Raw genomic sequence first — 27,263 nt, forward strand, 5'->3', positions numbered from 1 at the left:
TATGGAGTAGGCACGGGAATTACTTTCTCTACATTATTTTATTTAATTATCAGAACAGCACCTCAAGGCAAGTGATGCTGTCCCCATTTTCCAGACAGGGCCAGTGAGATCTTGGGCTGTTGTCACTTGAGGCCACGATGCTGGCCAGCATCAGACTGGACCCCGACCCCCAGGATCCACTCCCCAGCCTGCATGGCACCCAGCCCTGTCCCCAGCAATCCTGGGGACACCTCCTCCTTGATCTGCTGAAATCCACATGGAAAGAGCTCCCCTCCTTTTCTTTCCTGGTCACCTCTCCAGGTTCCACTCTGCCCAGGGACCTCTGAAGCCATCCATTGTCTTCTCCCGAAGACCCCTTTGTCCTCCCTGTGCAGAGTTCTAGGCCAGCCCTCCTGGGATACTCCAACCGGGTCATTCCCTTTCCTTCCTCCTCTTCCTGCTTTGCTTCCACTTCTCACCCTGCTGACCCAGGGGTTTTCCCATTCAGTCCACATGTATTTGCCACATTGAGCCTCACATATTTAATGTGTGCCAGATTCCATGTGCAAGGCAGGGAAGCAGTAACATAGCCAGGCCCCATCCTTGCACTATAAGTAAGAAAATAAAAATCTATGGGAGGTGAGGGCTGCTGCTAAGGGCTGATAAAACTTCAGCAGACAGAGAATTTGCAATGATGGGGAGTGGGGCAGCCTTTATTGGGTGGTCAGTTGGGCCTTTCGGAACAGACACCTGTGGGAAAAAGGGCATGAGTCCGGTGCCAAGAGATGCGTGGCCAAGGCAGAGAAACAGTGATGGCAAGGCCCTGAGTGGGCAAGGGACCAGGATCCAGGGACAGAGGGAGGCTGGTCTGGCTGGAGGGAGGAAGAGCAGGAGAGTGAAGCCGTGAGGGGCTGAGCCTGGTCGCTAGGCCATGCAGGAGTGTTCTGTGTCCCCTCCCAACCTTGCTTGCCCAAATAGGTTTCGTGCATCTCACTGTCTCCCTCCACCATTGGATGGCCACTCCCTTAAAAGTCGCTGGAAATGGCCCTGCTTCCTGCCCTGTCCTTTCACAATCTTTTTTTTTTTTTGAGACAGAGCCTCACTCTGTCACCCAGGCTGGAGTGCAGTGGCACAATCTTGGCTCACTGCAACCTCCACCACCCGGATTCCAGTGATTCCCCCGCCTCAGCCTCCCGAGTAGCTGGGATTACAGTCACACATCACTATCACTATGCCTGGCTAATTTTTTTATTTTTAGTAAAAACGGTGTTTCACCATATTGGTCAGGCTGGTCTCAAACTCCTGACCTCAAGCGATCTGCCGGCCTCGGTCTCCCAAAGTGTTGGGATTACAGGTGTGAGCCACCACGCCCGGCCAGCTCATATTCTTCTTCTTGCTATTCCTCTGCATCGTTATGTGCACATTTGTTATTTCATTCTTTTTCTAAACTGTAACTTTGTGATTAGTTTGCTATTAGAATTTTATTTGCTGTAGTTTAGTTTCAGGGGAAATCCCATGCCAGTCCGGGGTGGTGGGGTGAAAGGCTAGCGTGCTCGGTGGCTCAGGACTGTCTTGGGGGTCACAGTCCTGTCCTGGGTGGGAAAGTGATTTCTTTCTGGGGATTCTTGTTCTGGACGTGGCTATATCCAGGGTTTCTGTTTTCAGTTCTCACCAGGCTCAGAGCTAACCACCCCCCTTCAACATACCCCACTTTCCAAGCTTGGCCAGCCCCACTCTGCCCACCACCCCAGCCCCCTTTGGCATCAGAATCAGGGGCTCCCTGAGATTTCCTGGGCAGCTCCCAGATGTAAGGAGTAAAACCTGCCACCTCACTGCATCTCCTTCCCTCCCAGCCCCGGGGCCGACAGCCCCATCTAGACCTTTCTGCATGGAGTACTCCAGCTTGGGGCTGAGCAACTCTGTGGCCTGAGAGAGAAGAGCAGGCCCTGGGGGAGCAGCGCGGGTGGCACCAGGTCAGTGCCACCTCCCCAAGTCTGACCCTCACTCTGCCTCACCCCTGCACGTACCCCATCATCAACTCAGGGCACCCTCATTTCCGCAAGTCCCACTCACCCACCAATGTTCAGGGGCTTTAGAGAGCTGCTCCTCCTATCTTCCAAATACGTAAATAGGGTTTCCCTTGCTTAATCCCAACAACCATAGCCTTATTCATACATCCCAAAAATATTCCCTGAGCATCTATGCAGTTCCAGGCACTTTCTAGGCACTGGGGATACTGCAATGAACAAGATAGACATCGTCTGATGTCCTGGGGGAGGTGGGTGGGTAGGGAGAGATTTCAGCTGATAAACAAGAGAATGTGAGGCTGTGATCATGAAAACAAAGCAGGCCAGTGTCATCCAGAGTGACCAGCACTGCTGCCCTGGAGGTGATACGGAAGCTAAGACCTGAACAAGCATTCCTGCAGGGGAAGCAACAAGTGCAAAAGGCCTACAAGCAGAACAAACTAGGTCACTATTTACTTGTGAGGAAGAGCTGAGGCTCAGAGGGGTGAAATCACTGCCTCAGGTCATGGAGCATAAGCAGCAGAGAGCTGAGATTCAAACCAAGGGCCTTCTGATGCCACAGCCTGTTCTCTTCCCACTTTGCTTCTGGTGGGACGAGGGCCCCAGGACAGCAATACCGATGGATGGTCCCTAATCCCAGGCACAGCAGTCTCTCTGGATTGGGCTCCAGCCTTCCTGTCCACCACCGTCAGTCACACCAACCTCCTGGAGGTCCCTCGTGCAGCTTCACGCCTCTTTGCACTTGTACGTGTGATTGCCATGCTGGGAATGCCCTCCTCTGTTCCCCCACCAGTTGTGATCTTTTCCCCTGGTCTTTGAGGGTCAGCTTGTCCCCAAAGCCTTCTGAGACACTGCAAGACTGAAATGAATACTTCCTACCCTGGACTCCCACAGCCCATGTCTTCACTATGTCCATTTATTCATCAAATAAGCATTGCAGACCTACCATGTACCAGCTCTGTGGCCCGAGAGAACAGAGCAGGCTTGCTTAGCTGTGGGAACTGACAGCTGTGAAAACCGACGCACCAGACAAGTTCAGACACGAAACAGCAATTCAAAACACGGAAGTGCCACAAGAGGATGAACACAGGGACTGTGGGCACACGTAGTGGGGAAAGCCAGACACCCACCCCTCTCCCAGGCTGGTCGGTATGCCCTGGGTCAGCTGTGTACTTGTCAATCTCTCTGATATGATATTTTAAGCTCATCTGCATCCCTTGTACCTCAGCACAGGGCCTGACACAGAGAAGACATGCATTTGAAATTTTATAGCAAGAAAGATATTCGTTTTGATTGAACACCTAGTGTGTGCTAGGTTCTGTTCCAAGTGTTGGAAATACAATGCGAACAGCCCAAATCTCTTTCTTCATGAGGCCTACAGTCCAGTGGGACTATAATGTAATTGCATGAGTTCTTTACATTGCTAATTAATTAATTCACATGCCAAGAAGATAGAGGCTGGGAGCAGGAAGTGAACAGGCAATAGAATGTAGCAAAACTAGATACATGGCCAAAGCAGAATTCTTGACTTTCCCCACCTTCCTGCATCATCCCCCGCCACCCGCCGACACACCCCAACCTGCTCCTGCCTCAGTTGCCCATCTCAGTAATGAACATCAATAGTCATCAATTTCTTCCCAAATATCCCGATTACCTTCACTTCTCCCCATCCCGTTGCCATTGTGCTGGTCCAAGCCACCATCACTTCTTGCTTAGAGCTCAGCAGCAACTGCCTTCCTGTCTCCCACTGTCTTCCTGCCTCCAGGGCTGATTCTCTCCTTCCATATCCCACCAGCTTCTTCCAGGTTGTTGCTCATCCTCCAACCTCCCCTCCATGGTCTCCAGGTGCTTGGCCTAACACATTTCCTATTATCGTCTTGGGATCGGCCATGCTTAGTATTTTTCCCCCAAAACTGGCCAATCATCTTACTCACACTTCTGAACCTTTGCACAAACTATTCTCCCAGCCTGAAATGTTCCTCTTCTAAGCTTCCTTTGCACCCTCTAACCACCCCCAGCTTGGCCTAGGTACCTCTTTCTCATTCCTACATCTCAGTTTAAATATCTTGTCCTCAGGGAAGATGTCCTTCAGTCCCTAAGGTTGAGTTTGGTCTCCCTGCCCCATGGCCTCACAATATCCTTTGCATTATTTTCTTTACTTGGATGTGGTCATTCTTCACCTGTATACTCCTCTTGCTTGTCTATAGGTTCTTGGAGGCAGGGGCTATGTTTGTCCTGCTCACCATCACCAGGAATTAGCATGATATCTCACAAACAGTAGGTGCTCAATTCTTTGAATGAATAAACTCTGGACCTATAGGAAGTAGAACTTGAAGCAGTGCAAAGTGTCCAAATATCTGCTGTTACATTTACTTGAAATATGACCTTGCAACTTGATAGATGACTTCTCTGAGCCTCTGTTTACTCTCCCTATAGGAAAAGTTATTAATATGCATTTGCAGGATTGTTGGGGAGTTATGTGTGAGAATCTGTGTGAAAATGCCTGGCTCCTAGGATTTACTCCACAAATGCATGGCAGATCTGTGGATGAGAAGTAAATAGCCTCAGTGCAATACCCTTACTCAGAAAGTTCATGTCTTGGGTCAAGACACAGCAGTTAAGACAGAGGCTCTCAAGCCAAGCTGCTGGACTAGATTCCCAGCTCTGCCACTTACTGTCTGGGGAACCTTATGCCAGATAGTTAAACCATTATGTGACTCAGTCTCCCCATCTGTAAAATGGGAATAATTATGACACCTATCTCATAGGATCATTGTGGGATTCCGCTGAGGTCAGTGCCTGGCACAAAGCAAATGCCCAACAAATGATAGCTTTTCACATGGCTGTTAACATGTAACACTGACAATCACACCATAATGCTCATATCTGTGGTCCTTCTAGACAGATGAAGGGACAAATTTCCAGAGAGATTAAATGACTGTTCAAGGTCATATGTGAGGAAATAGCAGCTTTGTGCTTCAAGGCCAGGTCTGCTGCACCCAAATCCCACGTTATTTTCACTACATCAAAGCAGCAGCTCAAAATAGGCCTGTGGCATTTCAGCTAATTTCCTCTAAGCTCTTCCCAAGTAACCAAATGCAGGCATACAAAGCTGCCCCCCTAAGAGTATCCATTTAGCAGCTACTAAGTACTAAGTATGCCTGGTGCGTCCCAACCATCCAACGGGGCTTGTAACAAGCCAGCTCTTCCCAGGTAGCCTTGCCTGGTCAGCAGAAGGAACCTAAGAAGAAGAATTAGATTGGGAAGACCAGCCTAGCCAACATGGTGAAATCCTGGCTGTACTAAAAATACAAAAATTAGCCAGGCATGGTGGCAGGCATCCGTAATCCCAGTTACTCGGGAGGCTGAGACAGGGGAATTGCTTGAACCCAGGAGGTGGAGGTTGTGCCTGAGCCAAGATCACGCCACTGCACCCCAGCCTGGGTGATACAGGCAGACCCCATGAGGAAGAAGAAGAGGAGGAAGAAGAAGAAGAGGAAGAAAAAAAGAAGAAGAAGAAGAAGAAGAAGAAGAAGAAGAAGAAGAAGAAGAAGAAGAAGAAGAAGAAGAAGAAGAAGAAGAAGGAGGAGGAGGAGGAGGAGGAGGAGGAGGAGGAGGAGGAGGAGGAGGAGAAGGAGAGGAGGAGGAGAAGGAGGAGGAGGAGGCCAATTTGGATGTAAAAGAGAGGAGGAGAAATGAGAGAAAACCCACACTTATTGAGTGCCTACTATGTGTCAGGCACTTTACATCTACCATTTAACCCTTACTGTGATCACTCCAGTCATTGTTCATCAAGTGTCTACTATGTATAAAGCTATACTCCAGGTCCCAAAGATATAACAGTGAACAAGACACAGCTGTTGACCTCAAAGAGCTTTCAAATCAGTGAAAGAGACAACACATACACAATTATGTGCTATATGTACGATGGTGGAGGTCTGAATAGGATGGGTGGCTTGGTGGTGAAAAGCAGGGAGAAGCTGGGAGGAGCTTCAGAAAGGAAGAGGTAGGTGCTAAAGTGCCCATTTAACATATGGTAAGACTGAGGCTCTAGGAACTTAACTTGTTTGGAGCTATGCCGTTACTGAGCAGAGTCAAGCTGTGCCCCAGGCCTATTCTCTCTCTGGTAGTCTCTGCACTGTCCATGCTGGAAGCCTAAAAGCTGTTGCTTTCCTCCCCCACCCCTTTCCCTTTTCTCAATGATCACCTGACCAGAAATTAATCAAATGGTGCTAAAGCTGCAGCCACTGTCAGTGGCTAAGATATTAGCAGATTCTGTGGACAAACAGAAGCTTCTGAGCCTCTGTTACTGATTTTTTCTTTTGAGTAAAACCTTCAGAGGTTGGTCTGAAAGCGGGAGGGAGATGAGAAGAAGGGCTCTATCTGCAGTCTAAAGGGATTTTTGGACAGGTCAAAGACAACCAAGGTGACAGCAATAAGTGAGGGCAAGCCTCTTTGGCTCATGTGACTACCCCCAAGCATCTCTCCACTCCCCTCAAAAGGCCTAGCCTATCTAAGAGGACTTGGTGCCTGCCCCTCACCTTTGCTTCAAGGACAGAAGCCTTGAAAATCAGCCACCTGAGCCACTGGCTGAACTTGCTAGGTTCCCTGCTGTATGGGATCAGCAGATCAGCCCTCCCCATTCCAATACCCATCCCCATCCTCACAGGACAAGAAACCAAAGTGGAGAAGTCTTCAGTCTGCAAATAGAGCTCTTGCTGTACCCCAAAGGTACCTTAGCAGAGGTTGCAGAAACCTTGGTTCTGTTCTCCAGACACCAGGAACCTCTCCCAGATACCAGAAGCACAGCAACTGCCCCTCATAGGAGCCTTTCGGTTCTGAGAAAAGAACAGAGTGGTAGAAAGGAAATTTTGTGCTGGGCGAAGAAACAGGTAGTTTTTCTGTCAAAAAGAATACACTGGTCATACCTGCAGACCAACTCTGAGCTGAGAGAAGGAAGTTAGGCAATGGACTTTACACCAAAGAAAGACTGTTTTTAGTTCACTCATCTTTTATATACTCTCTGATAATCACCACATCACTGAGAAATTGTCAAGCAAATAATCTCAAGAAAAAAAGTAGAGGGAGAGAGAAGAAAGTATTGAATAATTGAGTTATGGGATTGAAACATCTCAACTCCCCCTGCCTCAATTGACTCATCATACTCACATCCTCTCCAGGGTCTCCCCCCCACCGACACACACACACACACACAAAATATCAAAAACATGCAAAAACATGCACCCCCATCATGCCTCATGTGCTCTCACTCACTTAACTATAAAAGTGATCAGAGAAAAAAATGTAATCTGTAGCAGCAGAAATTAATGTGCTTCTTTCTACCAGAGGTCACATTAAGGAAAAGTTGCACATAAGAGAAATGAGAGGCGACACTGTAATTAACCCACACACAATGATTCTTCTGAGGAAGAGGGGAGGGTTTCGGTGTTCCAGTGTTCATAGAAGGAAGATTTTTTATCTCTTCCAAACCAGTTTATGAATGACTTAGGATACTTAGAAGGATTCACATTTCACCCACTTCCCCTGAGAACATGTTTATCCCTGAAATGAAAATCATTACTCAAGCCCCAGCTACGAGTCGCCCTTTTGCACCCTTTTCCACGAATAATCTTTCCAAAATGTCTGCTTGTAGAAGCAAGATTTGGAATTTCACGGAAAACTACAGAGACACAGACAGAGCAATGCACACCCCCTGGTAAGCCAGAGAGAGACAGAGAGGAGAGAGGAAAACCGAAAGAAGATACAGCTAACGGACCAACAACATAAATCCCCAGCAAAGAAAAGTGAAAACAATGATTTAAAAAACACGTAAAGACGTGTTTGTAATTACCCGTCCAGGTTACATGCTCGCCGCTTCCAGGCAGAGAAACGGCTCGTTGAAGTTTTGTGCCCGTCTGACTGTGATGGGAGGGTTGTATTTGAAGCTCTGGGCACGTAGAGATGGAATGAGAAGGAGGCTGAGCTGGAAGAAACACCAAGGGGGGAGGGAAGGGGAGAGAGAGAGAGAGAGAGAGAGAGAGTGTGTGTGTAATAGAGAGAGAGAGAGGGAGAGGGAGAGTGCTATCTCTAGCTACGCCTTCCTCTAAGCCCCGGGAGCCCAGGAGAGCGCTCATTTTAGGATTTGGGAGAGGGGTAAAAAGAGGAAAGGCGGCCCCCGCTCTGCGCTGGCCTTGCTGCCCCAGGGAGGGAGGACTCTGGCCCGCGCCCCCCTCCTGGAGGGCGGCCCTGGGAGCCGGGGAGCGCGCGGAGCGGGCGGCGCAGGGAGCTGTCCGGTTCAGCACCACCCGTAATGCAGTAGGTGGGAGCGCCTCCGCGGGGGCCCAGCCGGCAGCGAGTGGGGGGCAGGCGCGCGGCCCACCCTGCAGCAAGACGCCGGCTCCCTCGTTTCCAGGAGCTTTGCAGATAGCGGGAGGGAAACCCGCCTCGATTCTCCGGGAGAAACCCCCTCTCTCCCCCACTTCGCCAACACTACCCCCGCCACCAACAACAATAAGCGCCACCGCCGCTCGTCCTGCCGCCGCCGCCGCCGCCGCCGCCGCCGCCGCGCCTGCCCGCCGCCGCCGCCGCCGCCGCCGCCGCTGCTGCCCGGGCAAAACCATGGAAAGCGAGACCCCCGCACCTGTGCAGCTGAGCTCAAGGGCTTACAGAATACTGGGAAGTCTGGTCTGAAACGAAAGCGCCGAGACCCCCCAAGGAAGAGAACTGGCGAAGCAAAGGATTTTCATGGCGCAGGCCGCAGAGCCGAGAACGAAGACCGAAGGTTGCATCTCGGCTCTTACAATCTCTAACTGTCTAGGTCCCGACCATGAGAAATGGTGTTGAGAATTCGGCTGTTCCCTGGTTCACTGTGGAAGCCATCTCCAAATTAGCTATCACATATGGAAACTGGAGACCAGAATTTTAGAAAAAGAGATTAAGGCATCTCACTTGGGGGGGTGGGGGGTGTCTTTTTATTTTTTTTTCTTTTTTTAAAAAAAAAAAAAAAACACTGCAACTGGAACAGTTTCTGATCTCAAAAGGCAAGCCTCTTCCCGTGTGATCTTTATAATTTACACTCTTTTCCGTGAGCTTTCTTACCTCCCTTTTTTTATAACTCTCCATATTCTCTATTCATACATATATCCATTATATTAGTAGTGGAATAATTTTTATTTTTATTTTATTTTCATTTTTTTTTTTGGCTTTAGTACTTGCACCCTCACACACACTCTCCCGAGAACCAGAAGTCGGTTGGGTGTTTATATAATGAAGAATTATGGGGCTGTTTGATCGAGGTGTTCAAATGCTTTTAACCACCGTTGGTGCTTTCGCTGCCTTCAGCCTGATGACCATAGCTGTGGGAACCGACTATTGGCTCTACTCCAGAGGGGTTTGCAAGACCAAAAGTGTCAGTGAGAATGAAACCAGCAAAAAGAACGAGGAAGTTATGACCCATTCCGGATTATGGAGAACCTGCTGCCTAGAAGGTATTTGACTTCCCATCTCCTCCCCCCCTCCACCCCACCCCTCCCTTTTCACTCCCCCCCCCACCCTCCTCCAAATAAGTCCCCTTTACATTCCACCATTTTCTTAGTTCACTCCTTCCACCACCGATCAAGGTTGGTTGGGTTAGTTTCAGAGGAAAAAAAATCAATAAGCAAAACCCATACTCTACTCCCTTGCCTCCACCACCCCTCTTCCCCTCAAACATCCTCATTGGAATAATCTATGACATGGTGAAAACGACAAGAGATTGTTTTTAAAAGTCAAAGGTGTTCTGCCTGCTTTGGAGTCATTAGGATTTACCATCCGATTTAGCATTGCCATCTATGAGAGGGTAAAATAATTGCTTCTGTCTATGCTGTTTCTCTTTTCGCAATGAAGAATTCAAAAATGCTCTTCCCTTTTCCCTCCTCTTCTCCTTACTCCCCAAAAGTCCTAGATGCATCACCATCTGCAAATCTCCTTATTTAAATAAAAAGAATATGTTGTTTCTAAGAATCCTTACGTGGTAAATCCTAATTATTCCAGGATCTCAAGCTGAGTTCAAGAGCATTTCGTAATGTCTATGAGCCACACAGATCGTTCGAGGTGGCTGGCTGCGTGTGTGTATTTGTGTGTTTTAACGTTTACAAAGTCTAAAAATACATACGTCTCTCACAGGAAACAAGCCCAAGTTCTAATAAACAGCAATTCACTTGCGGGTTAGGCTTCCACAGAGTGACATGTCTGTTAGCCAGAAGCTAGTAGAGTCAGCATTGCAGCCGGCTTGAGAATCAGACATTGTGCAGGCAGGCAGAGAGGGAGGGAGGTGAGGGCATGGGGAGGTTGAGGGGGGAGTGGGGGTGTCAGCTGTTTGCCTTGATCTTGCGGAGTGTTGAGGCATGTGTGTCTGTGCTGTGAGCACAGGGGCCGCCACAGTGTAAAGGCTGGGGGATCAGGCTATGGATGAAGGCATGTACTTCTGGGACACATTAATAAGCACAGAAAAAAACTCCTGTGGGTCATCCAACCTGCATTTGGCAACAGACTTTAATATGAGGGACTGTATTTGAATGGCTATATATGTCTGTGTGTGCAAGCTACAGCCACCCATAGAAAGACGAGCACAGAGAGATACATATGCTTCCGTGTGGGGGAAAAAAGGCTTATGTGTTTTGCTTCTGATATGAACCAATACTGGAGGCCATCTGAGGCAGCGTCGGGAAGCAGGGACTGCAGGATTGTTTGTTAAGCTCAACATGGGATGGTGATGCAAGGAGTTGAGACCAGGGGATGGGGGAGAAGAGAGAGAAATGGATGGGTGAGGGAGAAACTGATGTGGCCCCAGGGTCTAACCCAAACTGAGCAAAAGCCACTCTTTGGGAAATGATTACATCTGGGAAAGAGCACAAATCCCATGCCCCCCTCCCAACATTCTTGGTGCAAACGGTTGAGTGATGGCTGAACATGTTTTGAATAGCTAAGTGACTTCATTGAGCGATGGTCTATTTGACGCATACTGCATTTGGTGCCCTTTCTCAATCCAAACTGCTGCCTTTAACATATTCTGCAGAGGAGCTCTATGCTGAATACTATATGTTCTTCCCCAGCCAGAGAATCAATATCAAGAAATTAATAGGGACTGTTTTAAACACACGCACACACACACCCCCTCCTTAAAAAAATGAAAAGCCTTTCATACAGCTAGTCATTAACAGTGGGAAGACTTCCATTTAATTAAACATTTATGACAGACTTTTATTCCAAAAGAGAAGAAAAGCAAAGTGAATGAGGACCGCTTTAGGGAAATGATCATAGTGGCAATTTGCTTTCCTTGGATTTTAGTTAGATGGATGAAGGGAGATAGGTAGCCAAGAGACTAGAGGAGAGACAAGACATTGTTTTAGTGTAAATACACCCAGAAATGGGTGGGTTGGCATAAATATACTTTTCTAAATCTGCGTTTTATTTCCAAATTCTTAATATTGTGATCTTTTAAACATTGTGTAATTCCCAGAAGGCAAACAGACTAGAGGCAGTTTTATATCACCCATGCATTAAGAAGGCTTAAGTATTTTCATTAAAATTCCATCTGTTTGATGTCCACATCCCCAAATGTGCTGCCCACCCCCTTCAACTTTCTCTCCAAGCTGCACACTCCCTCTCTCCCTGAATCGTCTGTAAAGGGTTAGAATTGCAACACTTCCCAAGGATTGTGTGATGCACACAGGCACTGTGGGTTGGGCCACACTCCCCAGCGGGGCCTCACTGCCCCGGGGCAGTACTGTGGGGCCCTGCCAGGCTCTCCTCAGGGGTGATACTCCCTTTCCACTTGTAGCCATGGCCGGGGCAGGAAGGGCTGGAGCTCCGGGCCTGCTTTTGACCTGGCCTTTAATTTCCAAAGCCTCTGTCAACTGGAGCTTTGCAGGCCTGGGACCACCTTAGGAAGATGGGCCTTGGCCACTTAGCAAATGGTTTGGAGACTGTAAGCCTCTTATTTTCAAAGACTGCACTGATCTCCAAAGGCTGTAAGTTCAGTTGTTTCTGGAAGTTGGCATAGACAGTCCTTGGGGGCTGGCAGTGTGCTTGCTTTTATGAGCACTCACGATGGGGGTGCTTTCTATGGAGATCAAGTTGTTAGTGCTTTGGGTTCCCTCAACTTGTGTTTTTTTGTGTGTGTGAAAAATTGGACTTTCAAAAAAGATCCCCCCACCCCCTACCCCTTAACCACTTGATCTGTGTTTTCTGCCCAATCTGGAGAAGTTGCAAACAGAATTCACGTCGTCTTTCTAAGATGCCGCTAATGACTCCAGATGAAAAACAAGCCTGTCGTCCTCTGATCTCTTTTGCTCTCTGGTTTTCATTAGTGCTTTTTGTCTCCCGAGGTGATTATTTTCGTTCACCTCTTAATGAAAATAAGAATAGGAAAAAAAAGTCCTTGCCTCTAAGGCTGCTTTTGAAATTAACTAGTCTGCTGAAGAATGAAAAGAGACATGGCCACCTGTTAGGGACAGGCACAGGGGGAGGGGGAGAAGGGCCAGGGGAAAAACCACCACCCTTATTTTCTCCCTCTGCAGACTGAAAAGTCTGTGTGTGTGAACTTGAAATCCCTAGCAGGCTGGTGTCCTTAGGGGGATTTGAGGAGCATGGGTGGGAGAGGACAGTGTGTATGTGGATACAGGTAGGTGGGGAGTGATAGAAGTTCGTGAACTTTTCAAGAAAGCTGAATTAAGAATCTCTGCATGGAGAGATGAATTGGCTCAGAGAATTATGCTCAGAGAAGAAGAGTTCAATGAAATCTACAACAAGATGCTAAAACAGCTTGTTCAAGCAAGGTGTCTCGAGGCTGCCTGGTGACTTACTGCTCAGGATATTAACCTCTGCTGTCACCTAAAGGAAACATCGTCTCCAGGGACAGCGAGAAATTCACTCTTGGTGCTTAGTCTCTCCTATGCCTTCCTCCCTTCTGTTCTGGCTCTGTGGCTCCCCCAAAGGATTTCCAGACCTGCAGAGGTCGAGCCAATAGCAGGCATAATGTGGTCTGTAGAGGAAGCAAACTCCGTATTTTCTCTCCCCCTCTGTCCGTTTTGCCTTACTGTGAGGCAGAACAGAAATCTTACTCTCTGTCCAGGCTGTCAGATTCCCTCTGCTGAATATCTCAGCTCCTCATCCATCAGTGGCTTCTCTTGTCTTGCCCCCACCAGGATGCTTGCTCATGGGGGCTCTGCCAGCCACTCTACATCTTTGCTCTCTTTGAGCAAGAAGTATCTCAATGGTCCCAAATTGTCTTTTCCAAGTTCATGACGGCCTGCGAGGTGATACAGTGCTCCACACTCAGCTCAGCCATGGGTCTCTTATTCTGCAGAAAAAGAAAAAGGATGCATCTTTTATTTTAGGAAAGCCAATAGCCTTTCCCAGACACGCTTGCTTTCTAGCATGGGTGGGCTGAATTTGGAAGCTACTAACAGGTCTTCACACTGTGCAAGTATTGCTCCATAATTCCCAAGATAATTTGACTTTCTTTAGGTACTTTGCACACAGGAAGTGCATAAGAAATATTTATCAATGGATTGATGCAGAAATTCTTAAAATTACCGAGATGAATGCAAACATCATAAGGACATGTGACAACCAAGTGATCAAGAGAGAGAGAGAAAGAGGGAGGAGAGTGGCGAGAAAGGGAGAAGGAGAGAGGGAGAGAAAGGAGAGAGGGAGAGAAGGGGGTGCAGAAGTCAGAATGATTTGTTCTTCCTGGAACTTCTTTTTTTATAAGAATAATAATGAGTCATGAATTCACTATTATAAGATAAGTGAATTCAAAAGGAGTCAGTCATTGAGGTTGCACAGCTCCTAATTGGCTATAGTGAAGGCAAATTACTCAAGGAAAGGTAAAGAAAAACGATCCATGCACACAGCCTCTATAGGAAAGAAAAAATAATAATCAATTGATTTTCTTCCCTTTTCTGCTTTTAAAGTATACCAAAGTTCAGTGTGAAATCAATATTCCCTAGAACAGACACCTCTGAGCAGAGAGGAGGCCTTAGAATGGCCCACCCCTGCTTAGCTCCAGTAGAACCTTCTACTCTTTCACAAACCTCCCATCCAATTCAAAGAACCCTGACAACTTTCCCTCAGGCTTGGGTTCTAATCAGCAGCTTTTCCATACAGCGAGGCCTAGCATTCCCAGCCATTCTCACCGTGTTAGCCAAACCTGACTCCTCTACCTGGAGACCTGGTCAGTTCACACCACACTCCCTGCCCTTGCTTCCCCTTTCCGGGTGAGCTGAATGAGGCTCACAGGAGTGAACAACACACCAAAGTCATGTAGCAGGCAGTGGCTGAGCCAGAACTTGAATCCAGTTCCTTATGACTCATCGAGCTACATTGTCCCCCTATCCCGTGCACTCTGAAAGCCTCCAGAGGAACTCTGGGCAGTAGACCCGAGCCAAGGTGGCCTCCCACTTATATTCACTAACAAGCACTGTTCTATCCCGTCTGCTTTTTGTTGAGCATCCCTCACTGAGCACTCAACCTGAGCATCTCAGGAAGAACGAGTCCCAACCCTGTCACTCCTCTGCATACCCCTCCCTCCTAGCTGCCATCTTGAGCCGCTTTGCACCTTTCAGGGTGACAACGACTGTGCCCTGGTCCACACCGCCTGTGAGCTGAGTAGCTGAGTCTAAGGAAATGCAGCAGTCAATTTCTAACCCCGAACTTCAGGCCACACTCACCATGTGCCTCTTTATTTTGTCCTTTCATTTTGGAGATGTCCTCAGTGTAAATGATCTGTGGGTTTATGTTTTCAAGCATTTTCAGAAAATAGCAAATTTACGTCCTATGTAACTCACTGAAGTTTTCAGATGAAGTTTTTGTGGTCTCATTGAAAGAATTGATGCCACACAGACCTGGGTTTGCTTCCTGCACTGCAGCCTTGTGTGATCTGGGGCAAGTTACTCAACCCCTCTAACCCTCAAATTCCTTATCTGGAAAAAAAGGAGGCATAATCTCCTCCTCAAAGGGCAGTTGCTGGCTTAGGGATTAAATGAGTGGATGTCTGTCCTCCCTTTTCTCAGACCACCTTATTTGAAATTGCAATCAGCAATCTCCACCTACACTCCTCATCCATCCCCCTTTGCTGTTTCATTTTTACAGAATGCTTACTGCCTTGTAGCACGCTCTGTCCTCTACTCATTATATGTGATGTCTGTCTCTCACCACTAGACTGTCAGCTCCATGAGGGCAGGGATTTTCATCTGTTCTGCTCATTGCTGTGCCCACAGCAATCATGACAGTGCAAGAAGTCAATCTACCTTGTTAATAAATGAACCCATGACTACTGCCTGCTATGGTGTGGGTGTTCCGAAAGGGTGGTCCCTCCATACTGCCAAAGGATTATTTTTCCTGCATGGTGAGCTGTGGTGGCCAAAGCATTATTTTTTTTTTTAACATTCTAAAAAATAAATAATGAACTCAATACAGAAGAAGGAGTGAGAGAAAAGATGGAGGGATAGAAGGAGGGAGAAAGAGATGGAGAGAAAGAGAGAGAGGGAGAATGACAGAATGCATAAAGGACAATAATAAAAAAGATAATGGAAACAAAAAGTGCTTGGAGAGAAAATAAATGCCTGAGAAGGAAGTGCCAGGGGTGCAAGTCCTCTAAATAGATCCTGGCCACACCTTCCTCCCTCCACACCATCTAAAGTGTCTGTCACCGATCCTGAGGGAGAGCTTCCCTTGAGTGCTCACTTTCAGGTCGAGAGGAGGAGAAGATATAGATCCAGACTGATAATGCAAGAAATATGTTATCAAAATGTAATGTCTCCTTTTAACCTCAAATATAAGTATTTTGGTCAAAAACCCATATTCAAATGCAATAGGCATTGTAAGTTTCCACATTAGCTCGCAGCCAGAGATGGGGCAATTCCTTCACTCATTTATTTTATTGGTGAAATCTTTCATGAGCCCCTATAAAGCGTCAAGCACTAGGCCAGGAGGTGAGGACATCATAGGAAGCAGTGTCCTTCAGGGTCACTGCTCTTGGTGAACTCCGATTCACATCATTTGAATCCCAATTCACATAATCTCACATATATATAAATTACAGCTCTGATAAGTGCTATTCACAGGAGATGCATGAGACGTGAGCTCACAATACTGGGATTGTAGCTAACCAGGGAAGGCTTCCCTGAGGAGGTGAGATGGGAGTGAAGATCTGAAGGATGAATAGGAGTTAACCCAGGTGAAGAGAGGAAGAAAGCACGTTCCAAGTTGGAGGGCAGCATGTCCAGAGATGGGTGAGGAAGGAATGAGACTAGTACAGAGAGAACACCAGGGTGGATAGGAAACTGAGAGGGGTGGGGGGTGGGGGAGTGGCAGGGAGGTGATGCTGGATGGGGCGGGAGGGGCAAGTGGAAGTGGTCAGGACCTAAAGGGCTTTGTTAGTCTTATTAAAGCGTCGCGTTCTGTTGTTTTTTGGCTTCTCGCTTATAAGCTGTATGACCTTGGGTTAGTCGATTCTGTCTCTGTGACTTATACTTACTTTACAGAATGGGGATAAAAATACCTGCCTTTATAGTTGTTGTAAGGATTGGAGCAGCTGTTCCCTTTTTTTTTTTTTTTTTCTTTCTTTCTGCCTTTTTTTTTCTTTTCTTTTTTTAAGAGACAGAGTCTCACTCTTTCACCCAGGCTAAAGTGCAGTGGCATGATCGTAGCTCACTGCAGTCTTGAACTCCAGGGCTCAAGTGATTCTCCTGCTCCAGTCTTTGGAGTAGCTGAGATGACAGGCACAAGTCACCACACCTGGCTCTTTTTTTTTTTTTTTTTTTTTTTTGAGACGGAGTCTCGCTCTGTTGCCCAGGCTAGAGTGCAATGGTGTGATCTCTACTCACTGCAAGCTCCGCCTCCTGGGTTCACGCCATTCTCCTGCCTCAGCCTCCCAAGTAGCTGGGACCACAGGAGCCCGCCACGGCGCCCAGCTATTTTTCTTTTTTTTTTTTTTTTTTTTTTTTTTTTGTAGTTTTAGTAGAGACGGGGTTTCACAGCGTTCGTCATGTTGGTCTCGATCTCCTGATCTCGTGATCCACCCGCCTCGGCCTCCCAAAGTGCTGGGATTACAGGCGTGAGCCACCGCGTCCGACCCCACACCTGGCTAAGTTTTAAGTTTCTTCTAGAGATTGGGTGTCACTATGTTGGACAGGCTGGTCTCAAACTCCTGACCTCAAGTGATCCTCCGACCTCGACCTCCCAAAGTGCTGGGATTACAGGCGTGAGCCACCGTGCCCGGCTCCTTTCCTTCTTTGCCATGCTGCTTTTGCTTCCACACCGATCTGAATACAGTGGTTTCTTAGGCTTCTCAACTACCCATGACAGTTCAGAGAAGGGTGGAAATAGACTCAAATAACTTTCAATCAACTAAATTTAAAAATGTGTTGATAGTGGATGCCCACCCTGTGTGAAACTTAGGTAGGCAGTGGTGAACAAATTCCTAACCCTGCTTCCAAGACCCTCCAGGGGAGGCCTAGCAGGGACCCTAAAGAAAAAGAACCTTGCAAAACGGTGCTGTTTCATCCTAGACATTTGAGACAGCCCTATAGCCTAGTGCCACCTCTTCTTATTACCCTCCCACAAATTCAGAGAGATTCTTGGCATCTTTTACCATCAGTTAGGATTATTGAGGATTTCAGCGGCAATTTGAATGAGGCTCAGTTATAACACCAGACTTTTTGAAAACAGGAATAAGAGAGATGTTAACTGTGCTCCCCAATGCTAGGAAATGCGTGTCACCAGCTGTGGGATTGCTGGTGAACTGCGATGGCCTAGCCAGCCCCCAGTCCTTTCTCCTGGGTACATAAAAGGCTTTATTCTCCCAGTTCCGTATTCGCTCAGTTCTAAGACACAGCTAATTGTAAAATGACCTATCTACCAAAAAACAGCCTTCAGGGCAGAGGGCGACAAATTTAATGTTCCACATTAATTATAAAATACACTCTAATTTCAAAAATCTTGCAACTTAAAATACATGCCTTAGAATCAAAAGAAGACGGTCAGCTATCTTGCTAGCAGGAAGAAACGTAGGCAGGGTGCTAAGAGAGCCCAGAGGATTTCTCCAGCATGCAGCTGGTGCCTGCCCCGTGACTCAGGAAGCAGCATAGAGCAGAATGTGGCCTTACCAGCAACTTGCTTGAGGAGGAAAAGGGTGATGGTTGCTCTTTTCCAACAACTGTTCCCGAGTTTTTGCCAGGTACTGTGTGGGACTCTAGGATAGAGTTGAAAGACTCAATCTCTGCCCTCAAGGAATTTAGTCTAGTAGAGGAGATACCCCAGTGAACAGACGATGATAACTGCAGAGCATGAAATGTACGTACAGGGGATTCTGGGAGCACAGGGATTGGGGAGGAAGGGATGCCAGGGAGGACTGAGTTCTCAAGGATGCAAAGTATGGGTGAGCAAGCTAAGGAAAGAAAGAATACTTCAGACAGTAGGAACAGCATGTGCAGAAACAGATGCCCATGTGTTGGGCATTGGCAATGCCAATGGTCCCATGGAAGGTAGAAAGCAGACAGGGATGAGGCTGGAAGGCAGCATAGATATGACCCCAAAGGCACAGAAATGCCTCACAGAGACATTTGTGTTTCAGCATGAAAGAAAAGGGAGGCCCAGAAAGGTAGGAAGCCAGGTAGGATCGTCACAACTGGCTTTTCCACTGTCTAGGTCACAGGTTGTTGAGGGCTTAATGGATGGGATGAGGAGTGGGTTGGGCTGGTGAGACTTGCTGAGCAGGTGACAAGGTGGTTGCAGTGACCAGGTGACTTGCACTAAGTTAGACGTAGTAAACAGAGAGTAAAGGGGAGAAGGGAGATTGTAAGTGATGTACAATAGAGTGATGTCCTGTCTCCCCTTCTCTTCTCACTTCCCAGCATAACAAGCATGACTGAACACATACTATGTGCTAGGCCCTGCCATTACAAATATGTGGCTACAGAAAGCCTCTATTCAAATATCACCTTCTCAAGGAGCCTTCCTGACCAGCCTGTCTACAGTAGCCCCCCAAGTCCTGTCCCCCTCTTTAACATTATTTTTCTTTTTTTTTAGACAGAGTCTTGCTCTGTTGCCCAGGCTGGAGTGCAGTGGTGCAATCTCGGCTCACTGCAGCCTCCATCTCCTGGGTTCAAGCGATTCTTGTGCCTCAGCCTCCCGAGTAGCTGGGATTACAGGTGCATGCCACCATGATTATCTAATTTTTGTATTTTTAGTAGAGACGGGGTTTTGTCATGTTGGCCAGGGTGGTCCTGAACTCCTGACCTCAGGCGAGCCACCCACCTTGGCCTCCCAAAGTGCTGGGATTACAGGCATGAGCCACTGCGCCTGGCTTCTTTTTTAACTTTCTGTTTTTATTTTTTTAGCACATACATGTTTCTGACCTGAGTCCCCCTATAAGACTGGAAGCCCCATGAGGGCAGGGACAATGTCTGCCTTGTCCATCACCATCTCCCCAAAGTCTTGTCTAATGTCTGGCACTAAGAAAGTGCTTGGGAGCTAGGTGTCAAAAGAACGAATAAAGAGATGGGGCCTGGCCTCAGGGAGTTGCCCACCTAGTGAAGGAGATGGGCTTTTAAATAAAAACTCCAGGCATCCATTGACCAGTCTTTTCTCCTAAGCTTGGCTGAAACCACATGCTGAAAAACCCTTGATAACAAGCAGGTGTTTCCCCTGCAACCTGGGAGGTCCTCTGGGGTGCCTCCTGGGCCCCAGCTTTGCTATAAAAGCTGATAAGTCACTGCCTGCTGGGAAGCAGTCATCTTTTCTCTCGATTGCAATCCTTGTTAGTTACCTCCGGGCCCAGAGGCACTTACTTAGCAGCCCTGGGTTTGCCTTTGCAGAGTGCCGTCCCACTATTGACATATTCATTCACTATATTCATTCACTCCCTCCTGAACTTCTTTGACCTTGGGTAGCCTTCCTTCTGCTAACAAGCATGCCAAGGATCAGGTACAAGATCCCAGGTGCACGGTTGCTGGAGCCTCGTTGTACGAAGAATCCACCCCTTGTTTTGCCAGCCCCTCCATCATGCAACTTCAATGCCCCAGTGCCAGCCTCTCTGACCTTGCACTAGGCAAAACTCACTGGAGACCAGCCACTGCCAACCCCTAGACCAATTCTTATCCCAGTTTTGCCCCATGGCTCTCCTCCTTCATTTTCTCTGCTTAAGGGATGTATGCACTCTTTTCTATCATATTTTCCCCCAACCTGGATCTCTCTATCTCTGATAAGGGACACATTTTATCCTTTCTCCTTCCTGATTTTTCCCTAATGTTGATAGCGCTTGTCTCCAGTTTTCCTCCACCATGTTTGCAGAGTAGGTAATCCCGCAAAACAACTGTTCTGCCATAACTTCAGTACTAATACTAACAATAATAATAATAATAGGTAGTCATTCACTGAGCGTTTCCTTTGTGCTAAGCACTGTTTTAGATGCTCTCCAGAGGCTCTTATTTAATCTTCACAATTCTGAAGATATGTGCTGTGATACCCATTAACTCCATCTTAAGAGGCTCAGAGATGTTAAGTAACTTGCCCCAGGTCACACAGCAAATGGCAAAGCTGGGATTCCAACCCAAGCCTGTCCAACCTCAAAACCCGTGTACAGCCTTCTATGACACTAATTATATCCTTCATTTTCCGTTGGCCCCCAAGTCTATAAATAAATTTCTTTCAGAAGTTGAGGGCAATGCTGAACAGAAAGGCTGTTTGTACTCCTTGCATGATGAAGTCTTCAGCATTTTGAGCTTAGATTAGGATATGCTCCTTACCCAGGGCAGAGTGGGGAAAAGTTAAGGGGCTGCCAGATTTCCTCACTGCTTTGAAAACAGACGGTCCTTCAAAATGCAAGGACATTGGTCTCCTTGCAGTTTGTGAAGGCGGAGAAGTGAATACAGATACTCCCTCTCCTCTGCCTTCTGCCAAAAGGCCCCTTTCCCAGCCACATCCTACTTTATCTCCAGGACTTAGTGAAGTCGTCACCTCTGCCTGCTGCCTCCCACCTGGGGTCGGCTCCCTCCAGATCCCAACATCTAATACCTTTTATGTTGCTTGTTTCCATTCCTGTGTCTTCCTCTAGATCATGAGTTCCCTCATCTATTTCTTCAACAAAATTTACCAAGTTACTACCATGTACCAGGTGCTGTCCGAGGAAGAGGTGTGAACAAGCATGACGTGTTTAGGGGACCACTTGAGGTTTATACTACTGTGGGAGAACTAGGTACGGGAGAGGAGGTAGGGGAAGGTGTTAGTAACGAGGGATGAGATTGCGCAGAGACCTCATCACAAAGGGATGATTATATGGTGAGATTGCTCAGCGTTTGTTGAATGAATGAGTGAGTGAATACAGAGAAAAAGCTTGACATGTGGGATTATGATGCATATTTAATCTCAGATTTTTCCCATCATCGTCATCATTGTTATAAAGATGTATTCTCTCCCAGCCAGGCCTGGAGTTCATGTCAGCTCACATCTGACAGCCTGGGTTCAAATCCCACCCCTGTCACTTATGAGCTATGCTCCCTTGGACAAGGAATATAGCCTAAGTCTATTTTTCACGTGTAAAATGGGGATAATCATTGTGTCTCCCTCCCGAATTGCTTGTGAAATTTCGGTGGGATGCTCCACATAGAGTGCTTACCGAGGCGCCGGCACACAGCGAGCATTTGACAAATGTCGGGTGCTGTCATTACCAGTGGTGTGTTTATTATTTATGATGCTAGCAGTTGATTGGCAAGCGAGTTGTGCTTGGCCCTCAAATGTTCTACATATTGAAAACTTTCCCATAAAAATCCACATTTTGGGTTCCCTTGGGGAAAAAAAAAACAAGATTTGTGTAACCCTGGGCCCTATCCCTGCTTGGCAGCCATCAGCAAGATCTGGGCAGCAGATGTGTCTTCCATGCGGCAGGTGCCTTGCACTTCCCCCCAAGTCCCCACCGCTCCCGAGTGTCTTACGTGGCTTACATGGCTGCTCCGCTCCACCGTGCGTGGCCGTTGCCTGGCCTCTGTAGGCGTCCAAGTTTGCAAATCCTCCTCTACGCCTGTGGCAAATTAGAGGTAGAGTCTTTGTCTTTTGACAGCTGAAGACAGAACTAAAACGACACCAGCGCAGACAGGGTGTAGCAGCTCACACAGACAGAGGGAAGAAGAGAGCCATGCATCTGTAAATAAATGCATCACTATCCCACATTCCTGAGCAGGGCCTGCTGATAAGATTCAGGTGGAAGGCTAGCCTCATCTACTCCCTTTTAAAGAACCTCCCCAGGGTGAGTTGTTGCTTTTAAAGAGAGAGATGCTCACCCATTTTAGGCCACCTTGGCAGCTTCCCTTTCAGAGGCTGACATTTTCTGACCTTGACCCCAGTTCGGGAAGCACACCCTGTTGGGGTGACCAGCCACGTGGCATGTTTTATTCAATAACTGAATGCCAGGTGCCAGGGCGACAGGCCACGCTGTTGGTGCTGGGTGCAGAGAGATGGGAGGGAGACCTGCTGCACGACGGAGAGATTTACTACTTCTCATTTCTACCTTGGAAGGCTTCATGGAGAAGAGAGAAATTTTCGTTTTCTGGGGAGGAAAAATTGCCCAGTAATTGCCCAGAAAGAATATTAACTTAAAGACCTGTCGTTTGAATCTCAGAGAATGGTCAGACCTGATTTAACTTGATAATTTTTGAATGTTTAATGTAAGCCAGGCTCTGTGCTAGTTCACAGATCACAGAAGCAAATCAGCTGCCAAAGGGAGCCTGCCCTTCCTCTTCCCGGTCTCTCTTGCCGATTTTAATTTCTTTGTTGGATTTTACGCTCTCTGAATTTGTTTGTCTACTGTATGTATTATTTCTGATTGGAATGTGAGTTCCATGAGACCAGGGTCCTTGTCTGTCTTATTGACTTGCCATAGCCCAGGGACTGAGAGCAGTGCCTGGCACACAGTAGGTGCTTAGTAAATGTTTTTTGGGTGAAAGAAGACCCGCCCCTGCTCTGAAGGAGATCAAAGCCTAGAAGAGACAGGCAGACACCAAAACCATTACCAGTGAGCTCAGGGACTCGATGAAGGCACAAGTAAAGGGGAGAAAAGAGAGCAACTTTATTTGAGGAGGTCAGGAAAGAGGTCCTAGAGGCTGGGCCCTCTGCAGTGGGTTCTGCAGGATGAATAGGAGTTCACCAACAGTAGAACAAAGGAGATAGGCCCAAAGCAGATGAAGAAAATGGAATCACCCAAGACTGTTCCCAAAAGGATGAGGTTAAGGAGAGAGCAGAGCACTTGGTCTAGAGCAGCACCTTCAAATTTTAATGTGTACATAGATCACCTGGGGATCTTGCTGAAATGTAGATACTGATCTGGGGCTCCAGGTGGGCGCTGAGACTCCGTTTCTGGTGCCCAGGTGAGGTTGATGCCACAGGTCTGCAGACCACAGTTTGAGATGCAAGGCTTCAGAGCATGACCAGCGGGTTCTGGCAGACAAGGATCTAAATCCTACCCCTGCCACTGGCGGGCTGGGCCTGTTTCTTTGCCTCTTCCATGAGGATAACCACCTTCTTCCCAGGCACCAAATAAATTCAGAGTGCACAGACCTGGGAAAGCCATTAGTTCAGTCTCAGCACCTCTATCAGTCCATTTCATTTCAGCTACTTTTTTTTTTTTTTTTTGACAGGGTCTCACTCTGTCACCCAGCCTGTAATGCAGTGGTACAATCATGGGTCACTGCAGCCTCAAACTGCTTGGTTCCAGCGATCCTCCTACCTCAGCCTCATGAGTAGCTGGGACTACAGGTGTGCACTACCACACTGAGCTAATTTTTTTTTTTTTTTAAGAGATGGGACCTTGCTATGTTGTCAAGCCTGGTCTCAAATTGCTGGGCTCAATCGATCCTCTCACTTCAATCTCCCAAAGTGCTGGGATTACAAGGCATGAGCCACTGCACCCACCCCATTTCAGCTAATATTATCATTTAAGGTTAAAGGAGGTGACCAGAGGTATAAGAAGAAACAGTGATTTTCCCCGAGAGCTACTGTTTGAAAGTCTCGCGTGTGCTGGGCCTTGGGCTGAGGACCACGTGTCTGTCACCTCCCCTAGCTGCATGGCACTCTATAACACGGGTGTTAGGATTCTCATTTTACCCATTAGGCAACAGTGGGAGTGCATGTTTCCCATTGCTGCTGTAATAAATTACATGAACTTAGTGCTTAAAACAACAAAAACCTATTATCTGACTGTTCTGGATGTTGGAAGTCTAACCTGGGTCTCACTGGGCTAGAATCAAGCTGTGGGCAGGGCTGTGTCCCTTCCGGAGGGCCTTGGAAGAATCTACTTGCTGGCCATTTCTAGCTCCTAGAGGCTGCCTCCTTCCCTGGCCTATAGCTGCTTCCTCTATCCTCAAAGCGAGAGTTGTTGAACAGAGTCCTTCTCGTGATTCTCCTGCTTCCCCGCTCACACCTAAGGGCCCTGGGGATTACCACGTGCCCACCCAGATAATCCAGGATAATCTCCCTCTCTTACAGTCTGCTGATTAGCAGCCTTAATTCCATCTGCAACCTTAATCCCTTTTCCCAAGCAATGTGGTGCACTCACAGGTTACAGGAATTGGGATGTGGGCATCTTTGGGAAGCTGCTATTCTGCCAGCCACAGGGAATGACTACCCAAAGAACTCCCCTAATGCCACAAGCTCAGAACAGCACACCTGGAAAAGACTTTAGAGCTTGTACCAGGAAGGATTCAATTTGACCATAAGGCACAGAAAAATAAAACTAACAGTGGTTTAAATAAGACAAAGAGGTTGTTCACAACCTAGTGTCACAACCTTGGAACAGTACACCTGGAAGAGATTTTTAGAGATTGTATCAAAAAGGATTAGATCTGATGATAAGTAACAGAAAAATAAAATTAGCGGTGGCTTAAACAAAGCAAGAAGTTTCTTTCAAGTAAACAAATCTGGGGGTGTAAAGTACAAGGCCGGTCTGGAGGCTCCACAAACCGGTTAACAACGCAGACCCCTGCCCGCTCCCCACTCCATCATCCCCACAGTGGGCCCTTCAACCTCACAGTCAAGTAGGGCTGCCAGAGCTCCAGCCACCGCCTTCACATCCCATGGATCAAGGTGGAGGATGGCACAAAAAGACAAGGGCAAAGGGCACCTGTCACCTGGCTCCTAAGGAGGCTTCCTGGAAGGTATCACACAACATTTTTGCCTTAGCTTCACTGGGCAGAAGTTTGCTACGTGACCATACATTAGCTATAGGGAAATCTGGAAAAGATAACCTTTATTCTAGGTGGCCACATGCCTGGAGAAAAACTCGAGTTTCTGTTGCTATGGGAAAAGGAGAGAGGGAAGTTAACTAGCGGCGACTCCACAGGGCTCATCTAGTCCAAATCCTCACCTTGACTTTGAAGAACATGAGGCCCAAAAAGGAAGGGACTTGGTTATGCCACAGAGTCAGCAAGTGGCAGTGCAGGGACTAGAACCCATGTGCCCGGGTACCAGGCAGCAAGTAGTGTGGGGTCTCCAGCACCCGACACGGTGCCTAGCACGTAGTAGCAGCTCACTCATAATTGTGGGATGGAAGGCACTGTGCCATTCTACCACCGCAACATTCCCTCCGGGACACAGTCCCTGCTGCTGCCTCTCTGAGGGTGGAGAAAATGCCTACCTCTGGGAGGCAGGACCATTGCGAGCCTGTGTCTGTTTATCCACCTTCCTCCCCATTACATCCCGGCTGATACCCTTAGGGGAGCTCTGGGCTCCCCTATCTGTCCCACAAAGTCTTCAAATCCAAGGGCCCTTCCGCATGAAAGAGCAGCAGGATTTGGCCAAAGAGAAGCCTGAAACAGCACCGAGAAAGGGATGTTTTTCCTTCTTCTGGACTTGCTCTATGACAGGGTCACCTCCTTAGAGATGCGCCTTTATATCTGGGGAGGGTTGTGGCAGCGAGCTGTTGCTGTTGTCTCGGTATGCCTTGGTGTCTGTTTTGACATAGTGAAGGGATTAGACAGGGGCCCATCCATGCCAGGAGTGGTGGCCACTCTCCCCTTTCTCCTGCTGGCCTCAAAGCCAAAGGGCTCCACCCTCAGACATTTGCAGCCTCTGCCAGTTCAGATGCCGGCAAAGATGCAGACACTTTCTTATGCTTCTCTGTTTCCAAGTCTCTGTCTCCTCAACCAGGTGGTAAAGCCCTTGAGACAGGGATGGTGTCACATTTACCTCTGTGACCGGCTGCCCGGCACAGTGCCTGGCACACCTCACACTCTTGGTGAATAAATGGGGATAGTCCAATCAGTAGGAATTAAATAGCTAAGGCAGGGTCTGGCACATAGTAGGATCTCAGCAAAAATAATGATAGTAATTATGAACAAAAGAAGAAAAGGAGAAAGGATGGAAAGATGGACAGAGGAAGGGAGGAACACATTAGTTTGTGCCTTGGCTTCCAGTGGAATCAGCCGCTTCTAGGGTAGGCGGCTCTCCCAGCCTCAGTGCCGGAACAGCGGAATCCTTCCCCTGAGAACTGAGTTCACAGAAGAACATAAGAACCCGGCCGGAAAGGTCTGTTTCAAAGGGCCTGTCCTCCGGCTTGAGAACATTGTGCCTCTGGGGCTTCCCAATGGGCCTCGGCAGCCGAGGTGCCTGACACCAGGGTTACCAGGACGTGGCCAGAGGCAGAACGCGTGGTGTGGGTGAGGTGGGAGCAGAGCAATGGGGGTAAATGGAAGCCAGCTGCCATCCCGGGTCTAAGTCAGTGGCTTTGCAGACCACAAGAGGACGGGAGCCAGAGGTGGGTTGGTGGAAAGGATGATGGTGGGCAGAAGCTCAGCATAGCGAGGTGGCACAGGGTGGGGAGAGAGCGTGAGAAGGCTGGCAGAGGCCCCCGGGAGAGATGGAAGCCGCCTGGGCGCGGGCGGGCCCCTCTCAGAGCAGATGGAATGCTGGAGCCCAGAGGGTCCACGACAGTTGGTCAGAACGAAGAGGAACAGCAGCAGGATGCAGAGAGAGGCCTGCCCGCCCCCAAGCTGGGAGAGACACCCCTGCCGCCCCCAGAAACGCTGCCCAGGGAGAGCTCTGTGAGACACAGAGAACACACAGAAACCAGGCGGGGCATGGATATTTGTGGACTGAGTGATGAGAGGAAGCCACAAAGCTTGTGGCTGGAGCCTAGGCTAAAATTACAGGCCAGAGCCTCAGACGGCAGGACCACACACCACTGCAGCCCAGGACCAATAGATTTTCCCTAGAACCCAACCACTT

General features: G+C 48.1%; 4 protein-coding genes across 7 annotated transcripts in view; 2 read left to right on the top strand and 2 right to left on the bottom strand.

Annotated features, from left to right (window-relative positions):
• Nucleotides 1-8,235, bottom strand: part of KCTD17 (potassium channel tetramerization domain containing 17) — a 357,579-nt gene extending 349,344 nt beyond the window's left edge. The window contains exon 1 of the mRNA XM_050806328.1: nucleotides 8,232-8,235. The gene's annotated coding sequence lies outside the window, so the exon portion shown is untranslated. The remainder of the gene's footprint in view (nucleotides 1-8,231) is intronic.
• The window catches only part of MPST (mercaptopyruvate sulfurtransferase), a 462,750-nt gene that overhangs the window by 315,572 nt on the left and 119,915 nt on the right, over nucleotides 1-27,263 (bottom strand). The gene's annotated exons all lie outside the window — the stretch shown is intronic.
• Nucleotides 1-27,263, top strand: part of TXN2 (thioredoxin 2) — a 393,736-nt gene that overhangs the window by 144,353 nt on the left and 222,120 nt on the right. The gene's annotated exons all lie outside the window — the stretch shown is intronic.
• CACNG2 (calcium voltage-gated channel auxiliary subunit gamma 2) overlaps nucleotides 8,899-27,263 on the top strand; it is a 139,029-nt gene continuing 120,664 nt past the window's right edge. The window contains exon 1 of the mRNA XM_050806343.1: nucleotides 8,899-9,493. Coding sequence (XP_050662300.1) covers nucleotides 9,283-9,493 — 211 coding nt within the window. The 5' untranslated portion in view covers nucleotides 8,899-9,282. The remainder of the gene's footprint in view (nucleotides 9,494-27,263) is intronic.

The sequence above is a fragment of the Macaca thibetana genome, chromosome 10 (genome assembly GCF_024542745.1).
Source record: "Macaca thibetana thibetana isolate TM-01 chromosome 10, ASM2454274v1, whole genome shotgun sequence".
NCBI classification, from domain to species: Eukaryota; Metazoa; Chordata; class Mammalia; order Primates; family Cercopithecidae; genus Macaca; species Macaca thibetana.